Source organism: Miniopterus natalensis, chromosome X (genome assembly GCF_054644295.1).
Source record: "Miniopterus natalensis isolate mMinNat1 chromosome X, mMinNat1.hap1, whole genome shotgun sequence".
Classification (NCBI taxonomy): domain Eukaryota; kingdom Metazoa; phylum Chordata; class Mammalia; order Chiroptera; family Miniopteridae; genus Miniopterus; species Miniopterus natalensis.
The window spans coordinates 28,125,072-28,146,257 of record NC_142103.1 but is presented as its reverse complement, the minus strand read 5'-3'; the positions used below and the strand labels follow the sequence as shown (position 1 = coordinate 28,146,257).

The window sequence follows — 21,186 nt, the reverse complement described above, 5'->3', positions numbered from 1 at the left end:
TTGAGTTTAACAATGTTGTTAGAGCACACAGCATAAAAGAAAAGAGCACAGATCATAAAAGAAAACAATTGCACAATTGGATTTCATAGTCCAGAAATAGACCCAAACATATATGGTCAATAGATTTCCAACAAAAGTTCCAAGATATCTCACTGAGGATCCTTGATTTTTATCTTACATCATACACAAAAAATAATTTGAAATAGATCATAAACATGAATACAAAACCTGAAACTTCTAAAATAAAACAGCAGAAAATCTTTGCAATAATATTGAGGTAGGCAAAAATTTCTTAGGTTAGACAAAAAAAAGAGTACAGATCACAAAAGAAAACAATTGTACAATAGGACTTCAACAAAATGAAGAACTGATTTTTGAAGGACATTATTAAGAAGATAAAATGGCAAGCTGACAACTGGGTTAAAATATTCACAGTACTTATAGTTGATGACTAGCTTGCATCAAGAACATATATTTTAAAAAAAAAAACAAAACTCCTAAAACTCAAAATAAGAAGACAAACAACCCAATTAAAATTATGCAAAATATTTGGATACAAATTTTTTAAAGGTAGATATGCAAACTGCCAATAAGCACTTGAAAAGATGTTCAGCATTGTTAGTCATCAGGGAATTTCAAAATAAAACCTAATTAAATGATTCAAATTACAAAAACTAATAATGTAGAGGACATGGAGCAACTGGAACTCATATTTTGCTGGTGAGAAATTTTTTAAAAAAATCCTCACCTGAGCATATCTTTTCCATTAACTTTTAGAGAAAGAAATTTCTATGTGAGAGAGACACATCCTCCTGCATGCACCTGACAGGAGCCCAGATCAAACCTGCAACCGAGGAATGTGCCCTTGACTGGGAATCAAACCCCCAACCTTATGGTCCGCAGGCTGATGCTTTAACCACTGAGCAAACCTGCCAGGATGAGAATTTTTTTTATGTTCATCTATATTAATTTCTAAAGTGCAACCATTCTGGAAAACTATTTAATTACAAACATATACTTAACCATAAGACTAGCCATTCTATTCTTTATTTACTCTCCATAGATAAAAATATGCTTCCACAAAAATATTTGTACATACATTTTCAAAGCAGTTTATAAAAGCCTATTATTGGAAACAATCCATCGACATATGAACAGCCAGAGAGGAAATGAGGCCCTTAGTCCAAAAGTCCTTTAGGAACTAAATCCTGCCAACAACCTTGTGAATTAGAAAGTGGACTGTCCCTTGGTTGAGCCTTAAAATGAGAATGCAGCCCTGGTCAACACCTTCATTAGAAGTTTGTGGAAGACTTTGTGGGAGAGCAACCCAGCTAAGCTTTGTCTAATTTCTTGACCCATGGAGACTGTGAAATAATACATGTTTGTTGTTTTAAGCCATTAAGTATTGGGGTAATTTGTTATGCAGCAATAGATAACTAAACATATACAGTTGAACAATAATAAGGAACAAACTATTGATGCAGGCAATAACATGGATGAAACCAGGCGCAGAAGAATACTTACATGCTTCCGTTTATACAACATTATTGAATAGGTAAAACCTATTTATAGTGATAGAAATCAGATTATAATTTCCCAGAATGAAGTTTGTTGGGGTACTGACTGCAAAGGGGCATGACTTTCTGGAGTAATGGAAATGTTCCATATCTTAAATGCAGTATTCATTACGCTGGAGTATACACTTGTCAATATTCACCAGTCATTTGAAATGTACTCTTCATATGTGTGCGATTTATTGTATGTAAATTATATCTCTAAAAGTTGTGTTTAAAAAGCAATCAAAACAAAAACAACAGCACAAAGTGAGCCTAATTCTTCTGCAAAACAAGGAAACCATTTTAGACTGTAAAAGGCTATACAGGAACCCCTTAAATGTCAGAGCTCTGTAGCAGTTTTATCCTAGATGGGTATTCCATGTTGATTGAGTGAAAACCACAATGAAATTTTGAATAATTTCACGGAATGGCAAGACAAAAAAATGCAGGACTAGTTATAGAAACTGGGAAATCACTGAGCTAATCCATTTGATAGGATTCTTAACCCTGATCTTGTTTATCATGAAGTCATTAGGAGACCCTGAAATTTCACTCACCATCGTTACCCTTGCTATCATGCTATGATTCTTGAAAAAGTGTCTTAGATCATATTCATATAAAAAAGAGAAAACTTGTAAGTTTTAAAGCATTTTTATTGCAAAATATAACCCAGAAACATTAAAAATGTATAGGTTAATGAAATAGTATAAGGAGAACACTCCTGTAACCATAACTCAGATCAATAAATAGATCTATTTCAGCCACCCCAGAAGCCTTTTTATGTGCCTCATCTTAATTGAAGCCACCCCTTTCTCCCTGAAAGTAACTAATATCCTAACATTTGTAACAATAATTTCCTTTCTATACTTTATGGTTGTATCTTCCAAGTGTGCAAATGGGACACTATAGTATAGTCTTGCTCTTTAATTTTTTTCTATTTGTTTAAAGTCTCTATTAATGTACAGGTTTTTTTCCTCCATCTCTTTCTTCTTCTTACAAATTAACTGTGGAAGAGTTTGGGCTGTTTAACCACAGTCTGGATTTTGGCTAGCTGCCTCCTTATGTCCAACCTGATCCTCTTTCTTCTAATTCCTGCAAATTGGCAACTATATCCAGGAGATTAAAATATTGACACCAACAGTTTGCCCTTATCCAGATGATATCATTTGGTGACTACAGGTCTATGGGGGCCAACTTGACTTCTAAGTCTTCATTTGATATTTTATAGTCATCTTTGAGTGATCTCCTGTGCTAATATGTGCCTTATTAATTCATCTAGTTACTCTCTTGAAATTTCAGAGCCTTGTCTGACTCTTACCCTTTCCACAGCCAATAAGCCTCCATCTTTCTTCACTTTGACAGCTGAATTTGTTATCCTGGTTTACGCCTTTATGACCGTACATCTGAACTGTTAGGGTAGATGTTTCTCCCTCCACCCTCTCCTTCTTTCAGTCCATGAGCACGGTATATTTCTACATTTATTTAGGTCTTCTTTAATATTTTTCAAAATTTTTAGTGTAGAGGTCTTACAAGCATTTAGACTTATTCCTAGATATTTGATCTTTAAGTAAACTTTACTTTACACACATTTTAACTATACAGTTCAATTATTTCAACCAGTGTATTCACCAGTGGACTTACTACCCCATCAAGATACAGAACATTTCCTTCAACTGAGAAAGTTCTGTTATATGTCTCTTTTATAGTCAGAAAAAGCCCAACTTTCAAGCCAAGCAAACACTGATTTGATTAAATTTATATCAAGATAAATTAGTTTTGCCTCTTTTAGAACTTTATATAAGTGGAATCATGCAGAATGAACACTTCAGTGTCTGATATCTTTCCCTAAGTATAACATTTTTTGAGATTCTTCTATGTTACTGCTTGTACCAGTAGTTTGTGCCTATTTATTTATTTATTTATTAAATATATCTTTATTGATTTCGGGGAGAAGAAGGGAGAGGGAGAGGGAGATAGAAACATCAATGATGAAAGAGAATCATTGATCGGCTGCCTCCCGCACGCCCCCGACTAGGGACTGAGCCCGCAACCCGGGCCTGTGCCCTGACCGGGAATCGAACCCCGATCGCCTGGATCTTAGGTCGATGCTTAACCACTGAGCCAAGCCCAGCCGGGCCCTTTTATTTATTTATTTTTAAAATGTTTTTATTGATTTCAGAGAGAAGGAGAGAGAAATAGAAACATCGATGATGAGAGAGAGTCATTGATAGGGTGCTCCCTGCACGCCCGTACTAGGGGGTGTGCCCTGACCGGAAATCAAACCGTGATCTACCGGTTTATAGATCGACGCTCAGCCACACCAGCCAGGCTGTTCCCTTTTATTGCATAATGTTTGATTATATCAAAATGTGTTTATTCATTCACTTGTTAATGAAAATTTAGATTGTATCCATTCGAGAGCTACCACGAATGAAATTGCTATGAACATTCCTGTACAAATCTTTTTGAGGAAACATTTTGAATTCTGTTTGGGAAAATTTCTAAGAGTAAAATTTCTGAGACATATGGTAAGTATAAGTTTAACTTTTCAAGAAACTGTCAAAAAGTCTTTCAAACTGGTTGAATTTCTCACCAGCAATGAATGAGCAACTCAGTTGTTCCACATCCTCAAATGTACTTGGGATTGTCAGACTTTTTAATTTTAGCAGTATGATCAGCATACAGTGATATTTCATTGTATTTTTTCTCATTTCCCTGGTGATTAATGAGATTAAACATCTTTCCTTGAGCTCACTGACAATTTGTACATGTATCTGTATTTTTGTGAAATGTTTATGCAAATCTTTTGATAATTTTTATTGCATTGTTTGCCTTCTTATTTTGAAGTTTAGGAGTTCCTAATACGTCTTCTGGATACAGACTTTTTGTCAGTTACCTGTGTTGTAAATATTTTCTCCCAGCTTCCCACTTCATTTCCTTAACCATGTCTTTCAAAGAGCAGAACTTTTTAATTTTAAGTCCAATGTCTATGTACTCTATTATTACACTACCATTATTACTACATCTTAAGTCTGGAAGTCAGATAATACAGTACTCCAGATTTGGTTTTTTTTTTCCCCAAAACTATTTTGTCTACTCTAGGTCTTTTGCATTTCCATATAAATTTGGGGGTAAGTGGGTCAAGTTATACAAAGATGCTTGCTGCAATTTTTATTTTGATCAATTTGTAAAGAATTGATCTCTCTGTTCTTTTTTTTTTTCAATCCTCACCCGAGGATATTTTTTCCATTGCTTTTCGGAGAGAGTAGAAGGGGGGAGGGAGAGAAAGAGAGAAACGTCTATGTGAAAGAGACACTCCTGCACATGCCCTGGACCAGGGTGAGGGATAGAGCCTTCAACCCAGGTGCCCTTGACCCCAAATGGAACCAGGACCCTTCCAGGGACCACACTCTAACCACTGAGCCAAATTGGCTAGGATAACTGATATCTTAACAGTACTCAGTCTCCTGATCCAAGACCTTTTTTTTTTTACATTTATTTTGATCTTTAGTTTCTTTCAGCAGAGTTTTGTTGTTTTCAGTGAATAGGTTTTCTTAAATTTGTTTCCAAGTATTTCACATTTTTGGAAGCTACCATAAATTTTATAAGCACACACAGTTTCCATTTCCATTTATTCATTACTAGCACACAGGAATACAGTTGAATTTTTGTGTATCTATAACTGCAACCCTGCTAAATTAAGTCCTTAGTTCTATAATAAGTGTATTGTAGACTTGCTAAGGATTTTCTAAATACATGATTATGAGATTTGTAGATAAAGACATACTTATTGCTTTTTGAACCAGAAATTTGTAAAGAAGTTTTTGTTGTTTTAGTTCTGAAAAATCCAACAAGGCTCTCTGCACTTCCATTGGCTCACCTGATGGAAGGGCCTCATGTATCTAGGGGCGCCTCACAAGAGGAGCCATCAGCTGCCCTGTCCTTTTCCAAGTTCTGAAAGAGTAGCTGCCTGTAGAGTCTATATTTATAAAATGACTTAGCAGAAGAGACAGGTGGTTGGTTTTTTTCCTAACTTTAATACTGTTTTTCAAATAAAACAACTTTACTTTTTCCTTTTTATAAAAGTATATTGATTTTTTGCTTAATATAAAAAGAGCAGAACAGAGATACTAGGAATTTTTTAAAATCCACTATCTTGGGCTCTTTTGCTGACACATTTTAGTGGAGGGAAAATGGAAAGCATTGGTAGCAGAAAGGACAGCAGGTGGAAAGAGGTGTGTCCTGGGAGCATAGGAAAGAAAAGGCAAGTCCTAGGAGAGGCAGCGAGAATGAACAGTCCCCTGAAAAGATACTTCCCTTCCCCTGCAGCAGAGAAAGGCCCAGAAATACACAAAGGAGAGACAGCGACTGGGCCCCTGCTGACGCATTTGAAAGGGACGCCGGGACCGGGGATGGGGCGGGGGCCGGGGCCGGGGCCCGGGCCCGGGCGGGGGCGGGGGCCGGTGTGCAAGGCCCAGGGCTCTGCTTGACCAAGCTGAGCAGGAGGAGGCGGGACAGGGCAGTGGCCGCACTCTGACGAAGGCTTCACGTGACCGGCCTACATAGGCTCCCGCGCGCCTCGCTGGAGCTCCAGACCCCGCGGTGGCTCGCACCCTTCTCGGTAGCTGCTCCCAGTGGCCCTGAGGGCGCGCGGGCCAGGGCAGCCCCAGGAGGCTGAGGCGGAGCAGGTAAGGGACCCGGAGCTGCTCCCTGGGGTTGGTGTGGAGAGTGGCCTTGGCCTGGGGAGCCCCCTGGGAGGTCTGGCTGCCCCGGGGCGAAGCCGTGCAGAGACCGCATCTCCCTCTCTCCGACGCGGCCCCGCGTGTGTCTGCAGAAATTGCTGAGCTTTTCCCGGGAGAGGGCTGGACCGCTCAAGGCGACGATCCTTCTGAAACACCTGCTTCTCGTTCCCCCGCCCCGCCCCCCCATCTTTCTTGGTGTCGAAAATGGTGGTCAGTGCGGGGGTGGGGTCGGCTGGTGCAGGAGGCAGGGGCTGGGAGCGTGGGTGATCGGGACGGGTGGGCACCGAGCGCTCGGCTGCAGCGCCACCCTCTCCCGCACCCCGCTGCTCTGCAGGTCTTCGGGTCCAAGTGTGGCAGCAGCGCGCTCGCGGCGAGAATCGGGAGGAGGAGCAGACAGCAAGGATAGGCCCAGGTGGGTGCGGGGCCCAGTGGTCCATGGGCAGGGAAAGAATGGAAAACCCTGAGACCCCAAATCCTTTCCCCTACCTCCATCCCGTCCTCCATTTTGGTGCCTGCAGAGGCCTGGGCTTGGATCGTAGGGAAAATGGTGGGTTTGGGGCGAGGGAGGGGAGGGGAGTTAGAGGGAGGGGGGAGAGCTGGGACTGGAGGCCCCCTAGAGGGCATAGGGAGCCTCTCAGGTGGGAAAAATGCAGTTTTAAAAAGCCTTTGAAATCCTGGGCTGTTTCATGAAAGGTGCGTAGTAGGGCCTCTGTCCTCGGTGCTGATCCGTCCACCAAAAAAATAGTTCCTTTTATCTCTTGTCTCCTAGGAGCAATGGCGTCCAAAGAAGAACAAGCAGTAAAAACTCTCAACATGAAAAATGCCCAACAGGAAAATGAAAAAAAGAATGAAAAGGAACAAGATGTTAATAAAGGAGAGCCCTTGGCCCTCCCTTTGGAAGCTGGTGAATACTGTGTGCCAAGAGGAAATCGTAGACGGTTCCGTGTTCGGCAGCCCGTCCTGCAGTATAGATGGGACGGGGGTCAGAGGCTTGGAGAGCCACAGGCAAGGATGAGACAAGAGAACAGGGAAAGGGTTGGGGAGGAGATGAGACAGCTGATGGAAAAGCTGAGGGGAAAGCAGTTAAGTCATAGTCTGCGGGCAGTCAGCACTGACCCCCCTCACCATGACCATCATGATGAGTTTTGCCTTATGCCTTGAATCCTGATGTTTTCTCTTAAGTTAGTAGGGAGACACACCTTCCTAAACTTGTTCGTGATGTACTTTCTTGTAAACCTTTTGGTGTTACTTGTTTCCTGTGGGTCTCCTATTACCAGCTTCTAATTGAATGTTGTGTTTTGACCCAATTTGTAAGTTTCTGTCAGCAGAAGAGTTTTACCTATTGCATGGAAAGATGCTCATTACATATTGTGAAGTTAATAAAGCAGTTTAAAAAATAATTTTCTATTTTTTTAACTTTAGATCTTAAATATTTTATGCATGAATACACAAAGAATACATGAAGTAAAAAATTAAAGTGTTCATCTCTGTGGTAGAATTATGAGTAATTTATATTTTCTTATCTATATTTTCTCATTTTAAAAAAACTGAACATATTACCTAATGGAAGAGCTTGACCACATGATAAAAGCAATCTGAACACTTACTATACAGTCATGTCAGAATCTGTTTTAGCTTACCTCTGGATCTCTTTAATAACAAGATATATCTCTTTAAAGATCATTATATTTATCAAGATGAAGGTAATCATTTCCCAGGGCTGCTATGAGTACTTGTTAATGCAATAAGTTTGTGAGTTTTCTGCAAGTTCTTGCTCCCACCGAGATATGCATGACCCAACCCTTTAGATATTCCCTTCAGATATTTGGGGAATTTCTTAAAGCCAGGTGTCCTATGCTCAAGTCCCCTGAGCTAAGAAGTAAGCACTTACATTTCTCTCCTGCTTTGCTTCATTCCCAATCTCTCTACTGGGTATTGATGTTCAGGAATCCTCAAGGTGAGAAAGTCCCATTGATTTCTCTGGAACTCCCAATCAATTGAATCCTCACGCTATTCTATAAAAGTGTGCAGAAATCCCCTCTCCATGTTTAGCATCATGGGAAGACATTTTATGTCTGGTTCTCTTTCCTTAGGTGTAGTTCTCTCCTAAAAAAACCTCCCTAGTTCATTAAACTTTACAAAATGTGTGAGGCAACAGAGCTCACTTTCAATCTGAGACAGTTCTTCCTCACACCAGCCCCCTGAAACCTACAAATATAAAGAATTACCTTATACTGAGTTGGATGTCAGGAGATGTGAGTGAATTCAGTGGACACCCAAATGTGGAGATCTCATGAGAAGTCCAAAGGAAGACTATTGTGTTTAAGTGTTCCAGTAGAACTTGGGGAATAAAGTTTCCTTGGAGTGTGTTAAGTAGGTGAAAAACATTTTATGTATGAAGGTAATCTTTTGTGGAAATAAACTTAGAAATAAGGATTATAAAACAAGTTGGGAAGCCACAGTCCAAGAGCCAAATCTGGCCTATTTATTTTTTTGGCCAATGAGCTAAGAGTAAATTTTACCTTTTTTAATGGTTGGAAAAAAACCTATTTTGTGACAAAACTATGAAATTCAAAATTTGGTATCCATAAATAAGGTTTTATTAGAATACATCCAAACTTGTTAATTTACATATTGTCTATGGCTGGCTTTGCACTACAGTGGCAGAGTTGAATAGTTGTCAAAGAAACAGTATGGTCTGTCTGCAAAGCCTGCATATTTATTATCTGGACCTAATAGAAAGTTTGTGAAACCCTGCTCTAGACTATAACATCACAATAGCACTTATGAAACCAAAGGGAAAAGTGAATAAGACAGGTGAAAACATGTAACATGGCAAACCCTAGACATCATGAATCATATGCTTAAGTAATTCCAGAGCCCTCCCTCTTTCAAGTGCTTGAGACACAGGCACATCCATGTAATACAGAAGTTCATAAAGAGAAAAGCCAAAGTTGGAAGGAAAACTGATGAACAGAGAAGCTTATGCCCCACCAGACTCTTTACCCTTGATTGCCAATATTTGCACCAGTTTCAATGTCAAACAGAAGAATTCTGTCTTCACTGGCCTAAGGATATTCAGCAGCTCCTTCATATAGAGAAACTGGAAGCTCACATGTGAACCCATGGCATAACGTGATAGAAGGTTAGACATACATATGCTCAGAAAAAATTTACGTTTCTTCTGTGTATAGACAAATCCAAGTTACCCTTAGAGCCTCAGAGAAGGGTGGGTTTAAGATTGTAGTTTCTGGAGAGAAAGCCCTCTGCTAACCAGCTTCCCTTGGTTCTTAGTAGTATGTGAGCTGTTAGGCTCCACATAAAATGCTCAGGCAGTGACCAACCATCAGAAAGTGAGCAAAAGGCAGTAAAGGAACAGGGCATGAAGTTCCCTAGAAGGAACAGCCATATCTAAGAGTCTGGCTGCATTTTCCTATTTATAGCATTTCTATATGTTAGGTGGTGAGCCGCCTTTTCTCACTCAGAGTGGCCATTGTCAAAAGGGACAAATTCTTCCAATAATGCCTAAAAATCTAGTGAAGAGAAGGCAGTGAACCCTGGTCTTAAAGACAAAAGATATTCAAAAGAGAGGTTTGATATGTAGATATGGATTGGGCCATTGGGGTTTTAGCACACCCTGTACATCTAGTAGCTATTTGATGAATGAAACTGAACACGTATGGATTTAATGGTATTCAGCAAATGATAAACAGGTATACATATTTAAATCCTATGTAATTCTAACAAAGTTGAATTAATAATGCAGATAACATCTCAACTTTTGAATTAAAAGAATTACTGATTAGTGGTTGTTTTTCTGTTTTAGGTGTTTTTTTTTCCTGAGAAAATTCAAGATCATTGAAAGAAATTCAGAAAATAGGCTTAAGGGCCATCTTGTGACCAAAGAAAGCAGTGCAGTTTGAACTTTTTAGTCAGAGGCAGAGCAGGGACTATACACAGACACTGGACTCTTTCAGGAAAGCCACATAGCAGAGGCAATGATCTGGTTAGAAGTGAAATAAAGCCTTCATGATTAGCCATCATTTAAAACATCAAGCCACATTTATGCTTCAAATGAAAATGGAGCAACAGGGACTGGATTTACCTCACTAATTTAAACAACTGAAACCTGGACAAAATATATGAAAAAACAGTTTTCAGTTACTGAATATAGATAGTGGAAGACAAAGTTCTCTGGGAGGGGAACAAATAATGTGAGACTTGTGATTGCCTCCAGATTGCTGTGTATTGTAGGATTTATAATATATGTGGAAGTAAAATGTATGTCAGTAATAGCACAAAGACCAAGAGAGGGAAATAAAAGCACACAATTTTAAAGTTCTTATTCTATACATTAATATCACTTGAAGGTAGATTATGAAATGTTAAAAATGTATATTATAAACCTCAAAACAATCATGAAAAATGTTGTAGCTAATAAGCCAACATAAGAGAATATTTTCAGTCAAAAAAATGTTAGAGGAAAAAGAGAACAAAGAACAGATGGGCCAAATGGAAACAAATAAGATGACTGAATTAAAGTCAAACATATTAATATTGATAATCACATTAATGTCAATGGTTTAAACATCTTGGTTATAAAGCAGAGATTATCAGATTGTATAGAAAAGGAAGACACAAATATATGCTGCCTATAAGAACCTGTTTTAAATTTAAAGATGCAAACAATTACAAGTACAAGAATGGAAAAAGACGGACAATCTTAACACCTAATCAAAACAAAGCTTGAGTGACTATCAGCAAAGAATAGTATCAGGGATATTATGGTCATAGAAAGTCATTGCAGCCCTAGCTGGTTTGGCTCAGTCGTTAAAGTGAGAGTAGGCCCACAGACTGAAGTGTCCTGGGTTCAGTTTTGACCAAGGGCACATACCTCAGTTGCAGGCTTAATCTCAGACTCTTGGTTGGTGCGTGAGTCTGAGGCAGCTAATCAATGTGTCTCTCTCACACGGATTTTTTTTCTCTCTCTCTCCCTTCCATGCTCTCTGAAAAGCAATGGAAAAAATATCCTCAAGTGAGGATTAAAAAAAAAGAAAAAGAAAAAAAGAAAGTCATTGCATAATTTTTTAAGTGGTGAGTTGGTCAAGAGGACATAACAATCCTAAACATTCATTTACTACAGTGCTTCAAAATAGATGGAGCAAAAACTGATAGAACTGCAAGGAAAAACAGACGAGTCCACAATTGCAGTCAGAGATTTCAACATCTTTTCTAAAAAAAATAGAACAAGTAGAGAGAAAATCAGCAGGTATATATATATAAAACTTGAACAACACTATGAACCAATTTACCTAGTTGACAATTGTAGAACTTGCCACCAACTACAGTAGAACGAACACTTGTTTCACATGCATATGGAACATTTATCAAGGTAGTCTATATTCAGGGTCATAAAATAAGTCTCAATACTGTTTACAAGATTCAAATAATGAAACATATGTTGTCTGAGCACAGTGGAATTAAATAAAAAACTAATAACAGTTTTTTCCGGTTTTTGCGGGGCGAGGAACTATGAGCAATAAAGTCTCCCGCGACGCCCTGTATGGGTGGTGCGGGAAGTCCTGCACGGGAACCAGCGCAAGCGCCACGAGTTTTTGGAGACCGTGGAGTTGCAGATCAGCTTGAAGAACTATGACCCTCAGAAGGACAAACGTTTCTCGGGCACCATAGGGCTTAAGTCCACTCCCCGCCCCAAGTTCTCCGTATGTGTTCTGGGGGACCAGCAGCACTGCGATGAGGCCAAGGCTGTGGACATCCCCCACATGGAAATCGAGGAGCTGAAGAAACTCAACAAGAATAAGAAACTGGTCAAGAAGCTGGCCAAGAAGTATGATGCCTTTTTGGCGTCAGAGTCTCTGATCAAGCAGATTCCACGCATCCTGGGCCCAGGCCTGAATAAGGCTGGGAAGTTCCCTTCCTTGTTGACCCACAATGAGAACATGGTGGCCAAAGTCCATGAAGTGAAATCCACAATCAAGTTCCAGATGAAGAGGTGCTGTGTCTGGCAGTGGCTGTTGGCCAAGTGAAGATGACAGACGATGAGCTTGTGTACAACATCCACTTAGCTGTCAATTTCCTGGTGTCATTGCTCAAAAACAATCGGCAGAATGTCCGGGCTGTGTACATCAAGAGCACCATAAGCAAGCCCCAGCGCCTATACTAAGGCACAGATTAATAAACCATACTGCTACAGTCACAAAAAAAGAAAAAAAGGGAAAAAAAGAAACTAATAACAGAAAGACCTCTGGAATTAACTTCAAATAACACATGAATAAATAACCCAAAGAAGAAGTCAAAAGGGAAATTATAAGGTACTTTGAACTGAGTGAAAATAAAAACTCAGCGTATGACAATTTGTGGAATGTGGCAAAATAAGTACTCAAGGAGAAATTTATAGCACTAAACATACATATTAAAATAGAAGAAAGCCTATAGTTTAAATAAATGGAAATTTTATTTAAAATTCTTTCTCCAAAAAAAATTCTAAGTCAAGATGGTTTTATTGGTAATTTTACCAAACATTTAAGGGTAACATAACATAAAATCTTCCAGAAAATCGAAGAGCAGGAAATACTTCCCAAATAATCCTACAAAGCTAGATTTACCCAGATAACTAACCAGACAATTGTGTAACAAAAAATAACTACAATCCAATCGCCTTCATGAATGTATATGCAAAAGATTTTAACAAAACTTTAGTATAAAAAATACAATACACCATGACCAAGTAAGTTTTATCCCAAGGATTCAAGGTAGGGTTAACATTTGAAAATCATTGGAACTCACCACATTAACATAAAATAGAAGAACTATATGATCATCCCAATGGAGAATGAAACATTTGCTAAAATTAAGAAAAGAAAAAAAAACAACAACACAGATTAAAAAGAAAACATTTTTGTCAATAACTACAATACTCCAGAAAAATGACAAAGAAAAACTGACCCCTTCCCAGTTCTGTAATTTGGCCTGGGGGGGGGGGGTGGCAAGAGGGAGCTAATCTACTTCACTGGCCACTGCATCATCTGGGCATAAATAGATCAGCTCCCTTCTAGTCCTACCAACAGTATCTGGACTGGAGAACAGGAGAGTTGTTCAAATAGTGTTGGTAGGACTGAAAAGGAGCTAATCTATCTCTGCCCAGATGATGCAGGCAGTGGTCTGACCAACTCTTCAGAGTAGTGTCACAATGGTCCAGGGGTGAGCTGAGCCTCTACTCCTACCCAACAGCAATGAGATTTAACAAAGCTATGCAAGGCAAAGCTAGTAACCACTAGGATTCATCTCCTCAGTTCAGCAAGATCTAGTTGAGCCTGTACCTGGCATCAAGAAGTCATCCAAGGGGGTGGAAAGTGGAGCTAGTTGTCACCTAGCATTCTCCTTCTCTTCCCTTGGTGTGAGTAGGGCCAAAAAAGAAGTTGAGCTACCCTGTGGCAAAAAGTTGGTGTCAGTCAGCCCTCTCTTAGCACCCTCCTTGGTGAGAACAGCCCAGTGGAGAGCTGATCTTACACCCCTACTTGGAAGCAAAGGAGACTGTGACAGTTAATGCCTCACTTTCATCAAGAAAGTGTCAGCAAGGCCAACAGGGGAGCTTAATTTCCATTCCAGGCATCTGCCATGATGCAGTGTGAACCAGCCTTGCATTTTTGCCAGGGTGAGGTCCACAGGACCCAGGGTGAAGCTAAACATACACACGCACCTCAACAGGGGAATAGCATGTTAAAAAATAAAACCTCATAATAATCAAAGTGTTCAGAATATAATCAAACATGTACACAAATGTTCAAAACCACTTTATTTGTAATAATCAAAAGGTGGGAAATTCAAATATTCTTCAACAGGTGAATAGTTAAACAACTTGTGGTGGTACATCCATATCATGAAATACTACTCAGCGATAAAAAAAGAATGAACTACTGATGTGTGTAACAATTGGATGGATCTCAAGGAAATTATCCTGTCAAAAAACTCAAATGGTAAATTCACTTATGTAACATTTTAAAAATAACAATTATAGAGATGGAATTTAGTGATTCCCAGAGGTTGGGAGGGGAAGAAGGAAGTTGTGGACCTGGGTGAAAAAGGTGAAGGGGTTAGGAAGTACAAATTTGTAGTTACAGAATAGTCAGAGAGATATAAATTACAGCACAGGGAATACAGTCAATAATATCATAATAACTATGTCTGGGGCCAGGTGGGTACTTGAAATATCAGGAGACCACTCTGTAAAGTACATGATTGTCTAACCACTATGCTGTACATTTGAAATTAATACAGAATAATATTGAATATAAACTGTAATTGGAAAAAATGTTGAAGTATATTCTATAGGCCAGTTGGACTTCACTTTGTTGTTTTTTATATTACATACCCCTTTGAGCATCTAATGAAAGCAATAGGCTCTAACCTAGGAAAATGTACATGCCCAGTAAAAAATGTACATATTCTATCCTTCTTCTACACACACATACACACACACACACACAGCATTTTGAACATAATTCCAGGGCATTCATATGTTTCTCTAGTTAAGAATGCCTGAACCCAAGGAGTAAGTGCTCTCCCTTTAATATGGCCCAGCTGCCGTTTGTATCTTCCACTTTCTGTCTCATTTCCAAGTAGCATTTCTCCTTCTCCTCTCTGTCCTTTCTCTACCTCCTAGCTTCTGCTTATTCATGATGTCAGTCTGCTCATGTATCAGGGTTTCTCAAGTTCCCAGTGTACAGACTTCCACAACTGAAAACACCTGGTTTAGATCAATCAGTATGGTCACCATGTCAGAGTTCCTTAGACACTGGCCTAACCTGGCTGAGAGGGTGATGGGGTGGATGTGGACTGGCAGGCAGCAACTCTGCAATATGGCTAGGCTCCTTCTAGGTGACTTGGAGGTGAAGATACTGGAGTTGAGAGACCCAGCAGGCTGCAACTCCTAAGTCAAATGGTAGGCAAGGTCAAGGAAGCTTACTTACACCTGGATCTGTGAATAGGGTAGAGAGAAAGCAGGTCTGGACACCTCCAACCCCCCCCCCCAATCACTTCTTCAGGCATTATGGAAACACTCTGCTGCAGGGATCAGGAAGAGAACTGTTGTGGTTTCCAGTTGTCAGAACAGCATTCTCATATCTGCTGGGTTGAATTACCTCTGTGGGGGAGGGAAGGAACCAAAAGCACTGACTTAGGGCACCATCTTGGTTACCTCTCCATGTATATTTTTGGAGTGAGCAACTGTCAGGTGCCTGAACTTAAAGGATGAGAGGCTCTGGAAGGCAAGGAGGGGTTCGGAAACACCATATCCCTTCCCTCTTGACAGGGCAGGAAAGATCAAACCATGTCTGCATCCCTCAGACCCTTAGCTGCCTTTGTTCACAGCTAAATCTCTGAATGAAAGTAGCCATAAGACAAATTTTCAAGACTAATATTGTGTCACCTACTAGATTCCAGCAAATCTACTTAGCACTCAGTAACTGTTTGGGAACATCAAATACATGTAATTTTAGTAAAACATGACAGAACCAGCTATTTCTGAAAATTAAAAACATTTTGTATGTAGCCAATCAAATTTTCTATATAGTAAAATTTAATGTTATGAACTTAACTTTTTCTCAGAATTTTGGAATCATGTTGGTTTCCCCCTCTATATTAAATATGTTTTTTCCCAAGTGAAAGTAGCTTTATTTAATTTTTTCCTTATAAGAGTAATCTATACAATGGACATGGAGACTATTATGCTAAGCAAAATAAGCCAGTCAAAGACAAATATCACATGGTCTCACTTCTTTGTGGAACCTAATGAACAAAATAAACTGACAAAAAAATAGGACTAGAGACATGAATAAATGGAACAGACTGACAGATCTCAGAAGGGAGGAAGGTGGGGAGGATGGGAAGAGAGCAACCAAAGAATATATATGCATATATGCATAACACATGGACTTAGACAATAATGTGGTGAAGGCTTAGGAGGGGTGGGGGCTGGGTGGAGGGGAGCAAAGGAAGGGGGGAAATGGAGGACATCTGTAACAGAGTCAACAATAAAAAATTTTTTGCTAAAAAAATAACTAGAAGAAATTAAAATCTCAAAACACCAAAAATTTTAGAAAGACAGAGATACTGTGATATTACCTTCTTCAAGGCATTTCAAAGTGATTATAAACTTTGTGAAGCATTAAAAAAGAAACTGGAGAGTAAAGGATAAGATTATGTTTATTAGCTCATTTTCCTTTCATGCACTTTAAGAATTTATTTAAGCAAGGAGCAAAGATACCAGGATGTATAAACTCTGTCACATTCCTTTTACAGAAATATCTTGTAATAGCAGAAGTTGATCCTCAATATCTGAGTGCCTTAAAAAAGAAAAATCTTTTAAACTTAAAAAAAGAGTAACCCATGCTGAGGGTAGTAAATTAAATAAAACTAAAAAAAAAAAAAAAAAAAAAAAAAAATTTAGAAGAAAATAAAAGCTCTATTTCAACTACCCTCTTCCTTATCTGATAATCCACCCAGTACCTATTATGTGAAGGTCCAGGGGACAGGAGGATTGAGCATCCATGGCTGAGTGGAGAAGTAGATTCAAGGCATAGGTGCTCCAAGATCAGTGAAGAGAAAGAAAAAATTCCTCAGAGATGTACCAAGGTCCAGTAGCACTAGGACAAGATGCAGCCCTTCCCTGATAAAACAGAACTCATACCACAGGGAGAAGGGGCCACAGTTGACCTCTGGGATTAACAAAAGCTAAAATGTGTGACAGAGTCTCAAGCGGTGAGGAGAGAAGACTGAAGGGGGGCGAGGGGAACCGGGATAGTGAAGGAGAGAAGTGGGCTGGCTCCTGACGCACTTTCTCCCGGTGGGAGGGGAACAAGGGACCCGAGCCCACTGGTGACGTTTCCCTCACGTGATCAGGGGCCGACGTGTGCAGAAGTCCCTCTCCTCCAGGTACTCGTCCCCTATTTCTGTGGAGGAAGAGAGATTTCAGACTGAGGGACAGAGGGGCCAACTGCCTTATAGCCCTGCAGGTCAGTACTAGGTGTGTGGGTGGGGGGAGCCTTGGGGTAGGGGTGGTAACGGACCGAGGCTAGAGGATCCTGTCTGCTTTACAGATGCCACCTCCCTCTCACCCCCATTCATTTTGGCGCAGAAAACTGAGTGAGTGTTGTGGGAGAGGTCTGGGTACCATCTCTTATTTCTCTGGATAAGTGCAGGCTGATGGCAGAAAGAAATGTGAGGAGAAGGAAGCATCTCCCTGGGACGGCTACAAATTCACTGCTGCCTGCTGACCCCTGAGGTGGGGGTGGCAGAGGGCAAACACCAGGGAAGGTCTTGGACTGAATTCCCTCTACCCTTCCACCGATGCCCATCCTCTGGTGCAAGAAATGGAGGGCTTGGTGGGAGAAGATGGAGAGGGGCCAGCCAGGGGTTGAGAACGGGTACCAATTAGGATGTCCTAGGAGGCAGGCTATCGGGATACGTCTGATGGAGAGAGTGCGGGGGTGGGGGGGGTGGACAGGGAGAAAGTGGCCTGATCCCTGCTGGGCGGCTAGAGGAAGGCACGGCTTGAGATCTCCGGTAGGGGGTGGGGCAGACCCCCGAAAAGGGTCAGGACTGCACTCTCTGTATCTCTTCCCCATCTTCTGCCCTCTCTGGAGCAGGGAATTTGGGGCTGCGGGGGGGGGGGGGGGGCGCCAGGTGCTGCCTAGGAGAGTGATAAAGATTCAGTCTAGAGACCAGCTCCCTATTGCGGAGAAGTAGCGTCTGAACTAGGGAGGCTTATGAGGAGGCAACATAGATCAAAAATTTTACTGAATTTAGAACTAATTTGTCTCTTGCATTATAGGAAAATGTGGTCTTTCTGTGTATGTTGAGGGGGGGAGTGGCAGGAATGCTCTGGATATTTCTACTCTGCCCCCTGACTCTACCATCACCTTTTTTAGAGAAGTGATGGGCTTTGTGCTACCTGGGCACCCTGGGGTAGGGAATTTGGAAGGCAGAGACCTGAGCACAGCAGGATCTGCTTTCTGAACACCACTGTTCTCAACCTCACTCATTTTTGTGCAAGAAAAAGTGAGATAGAATTTTGGGAGGAGCATTCAGAAACATAGAAACACTTTGGAAATAATTTTTCTCTGCCATTGCCCAGTGGTAGGAAAATGGAGGCTGTTAAGGACGACTGTAGAGGGGAATCAGAGGTGCAAGGAAAAAGGGCAATGGATGACAGGAGTTGGGAAAGTTTTGACAACTAGAGTCCAAAAAGAGTCACTATCCCTGTTGCTTGTCATTCACTTCTTAATCCCTCATTCACCATATGTCTTCTCTCTCTTTATAGGTCTTCAGGTCTGTGGTTGCAAGCACCAACCCAGACAAGAAAAGGGAAGACCTGCAGGACCAGCGCAGGTCAGTGGGAGAGGGCAACTACCCCAGAACCTCTGGGACTGGGAGTGATTTAAGCCTGAGCAGAAGTTGAGGAGGCCACTACCTGTCCCCTCTCCTCCAAGTTTTCCTATTGCAGTCTCAGAATACATGGCCTCTGTCAGGACCCTAAGGAAACATGGCTGATGAGGATAGTGGGGAAAAACAAGGAAGTAAGAGATGGAGGTGTGGTATCTATGAAGCCTCTTGAGGATACTAGAGTAGCCCTGAAATCTGAGAACAGGTCATTGCTGTTGTGTCTGTAGATCTGTAAGTCTTGTAATTGCTGGCAAGAGAAAAAAAGAAACCAGCCAGGATTCTTGCAGGTCAGTGCAAGTTGGAGGCTACCCAGTTAAAATTGTTATGGGCATAGCCAAGGCCAGAGCAAAGTTCAGGGACACATCTGTTCTTACATACTTCTTAGCACACTCCACTTAAATGCTGGGGAGAAGCACCCATGGAAGTTTCTGCAAAGTTGGCTCACACAAACGTGTGGAGTGGGAAGGAAAGGAAAAAAATGTATGGATGGGAGTGCACCTGGAAGCTGAGATCGTGTGAGGAAACCCCTGTATCATGGAGGCAAGTACTCTCAGAATCTGCACTCAGTCTCCTTTGTCTCCTGTTTGCGTCCTAGGACAAGCAAAGGAGGGGACATCTCAACATGGAAAAACTCTACCACGAAAATGAAGGAAAGCTGGAAAGTGAGGGAAAGCAAGAAAATGAAGTAGATACAGAAGATGAAGGAAAGTCAGATGAGGAAGAAAATTCAGAAGTGAAGGGGAAGCCAGGGCAGGAGGAAAAGTGCCAGGACAAGGGACAGCCAAATGATGAGGGGAAACAAGAAAAGCAGAGCAAGTCTGAAGGTGAGGGAAAAACACGCGGTGAGGACAAGCCAGAGCCCCAGGCCAAGCCAGAGAGCCAGCTGCGGGCTGCCGAAAAGCGCCCGGCTGAAGATTATGTGCCCCGGAAAGCAAAGCGAAAAACGGACAGGGGGACAGAAGATTCCCCCAAGGACTATCAGGAGGACTTACAGGAAAGGCATTTGGGCAGTGAGGAGATGATGAGAGAATGTGGAGATGTGTCAAGGGCTCAGGAAGAGCTAAGGAAAAAACAGAAAACAGGTGGTTTTCATTGGATGCAAAGAGATGTACAGGATCCATTCTTCCCAAGGGGCCAACGGGGTGTCAGGGGAATGAGGGGCGGAGGTAGGGGCCAGAAAGACTTAGAAGATGGTCCATATGTTTAATGACATTGGCCTTTAAATCCGATTTCTCTGATGGAAATATTGCCAACTCTGCTTTCCCTGGCAGGCATTTGCCAGGCGATGTGCTTTAACTTTATGCTGATACTTTGCATTAGGTGTCACCCTTATTACCAGCACCCTTTTGATCCAACTATATAGTGCTCTCTGTTTTAGTAGGGGATTTTCACCTATGTGCATGGAAAATATGTTCATGGTACATTGTACAAATAATAATAAACAGTTTTCAGAACTGCATAAACAGCATCAGCCCATTTTTTGAAAAAAAAGTTACATGATACATCCATGTGCAGGGAAACTTATGGAATAGAGAAATAACAGAAAAGAGAAATAATGGTTTTCTCTGTGTTGTGACAATGGAGGAGGTTATCCTTTCTCTCATCTGCACATTTTCCCCTAAAAAATACATTACTTTGTCATAAAATAAATATAATAAAGATTTTTTAAAGTAGAAAAATGTATACCAAATAATCAAAATAACTGTTTAGTGAGTTTATGAAGGTAGTGAAGACACTTCAAATTCCTGTTGTCAGGATGTGAAATTATGTGTAAAACTCACATTATCTCTGGTACTGGAAGCTGGAGGAATTGACCAAGCAGTTATTGATCCATTGTCTTGTCATCCTGAAGTGGGAATAAAACTTGCCTTCCAGGGTTGTGGAGATCAGATGAGATACTGTGTGTGAGCTGTGTTGGGCTGGCTCCTACCTCTCCTCTGCACTAGCAGGACCAGAACCCTGTCAGATGTTTGGAGGAGGGTAAGGAAGTTCTCAACTTTGCTGGAGAATAAGTCCAAACAGCTGAGAGGTGGATGCCACTCTCTCCTGGGACATACCATGTCTGATGGCCACCCTTCCTCTTCTTATGGGTACTGCACCCTCCTAAGGGCCCCACTGCTCCTGGTGGGCTGGAATCCTCAAGGTAACAAAGCCCTTTTGATTTCTCTGGAGTCCCTGGTGAGTTGAATCTCCACTATGTTCCCTACTTAACTGTGAAGAAGGTTCCCTCTTCTCATGTTATAGTTTTATTAATCCTGACATGAAATGTGAAAAAAATACTTTGTAAAACCTTTATTAATATATTTTCAGGCATTATAATTACCCCACTAGACTTGCCCTTTTCAAAGCAAAGAATTTATCTTACTCATTTTGGTAACCACAACACATAATGGAAGTTTAAAAGTGAATACATTAATTATGGAGTC

General features: G+C 40.9%; 2 protein-coding genes and 1 pseudogene across 5 annotated transcripts; all 3 read left to right on the top strand.

The window, feature by feature from the left end:
- The first annotated feature begins 6,071 nt into the window (after positions 1 to 6,071).
- LOC107523999 (protein BEX1-like) lies at positions 6,072 to 7,796 on the top strand. 4 transcript variants are annotated; one of them, XM_087813526.1, is made up of 3 exons: positions 6,073 to 6,244; positions 6,633 to 6,710; positions 7,068 to 7,796. In XM_087813526.1, the coding sequence occupies exon 3, from the start codon at positions 7,073 to 7,075 to the stop codon at positions 7,457 to 7,459; it is 387 nt and encodes a 128-aa protein (XP_087669652.1). In that variant the 5' UTR covers positions 6,073 to 6,244; positions 6,633 to 6,710; positions 7,068 to 7,072; the 3' UTR covers positions 7,460 to 7,796. The 4 variants fall into 4 exon arrangements, with proteins under 4 accessions (XP_087669653.1, XP_087669652.1, XP_087669651.1 ...); XM_087813525.1 differs by having other exon boundaries at positions 6,391 to 6,710; XM_087813528.1 differs by lacking the exon at positions 6,073 to 6,244 and adding an exon at positions 6,261 to 6,508.
- A 4,034-nt stretch (positions 7,797 to 11,830) lies between these two features.
- LOC107524012 (large ribosomal subunit protein uL1 pseudogene) lies at positions 11,831 to 12,482 on the top strand (annotated as a pseudogene).
- Positions 12,483 to 17,212: 4,730 nt separating this feature from the next.
- LOC107523992 (transcription elongation factor A protein-like 5) lies at positions 17,213 to 20,223 on the top strand. Its single transcript, XM_016195725.2, has 3 exons — positions 17,213 to 17,331; positions 18,639 to 18,706; positions 19,356 to 20,223. Exon 3 carries the CDS (start codon positions 19,383 to 19,385, stop codon positions 19,965 to 19,967), a length of 585 nt encoding a protein of 194 aa, XP_016051211.2. The 5' UTR covers positions 17,213 to 17,331; positions 18,639 to 18,706; positions 19,356 to 19,382; the 3' UTR covers positions 19,968 to 20,223.
- Positions 20,224 to 21,186: the final 963 nt, after the last annotated feature.

Coding starts and splice junctions, on each gene's coding strand:
- LOC107523999 (XM_087813527.1), top strand. CDS start 7,073: ATGGCGTCCAAAGAAGAACAAGCAGTAAAAACTCTCAACATGAAAAAT.
- LOC107523992 (XM_016195725.2), top strand. CDS start 19,383: ATGGAAAAACTCTACCACGAAAATGAAGGAAAGCTGGAAAGTGAGGGA.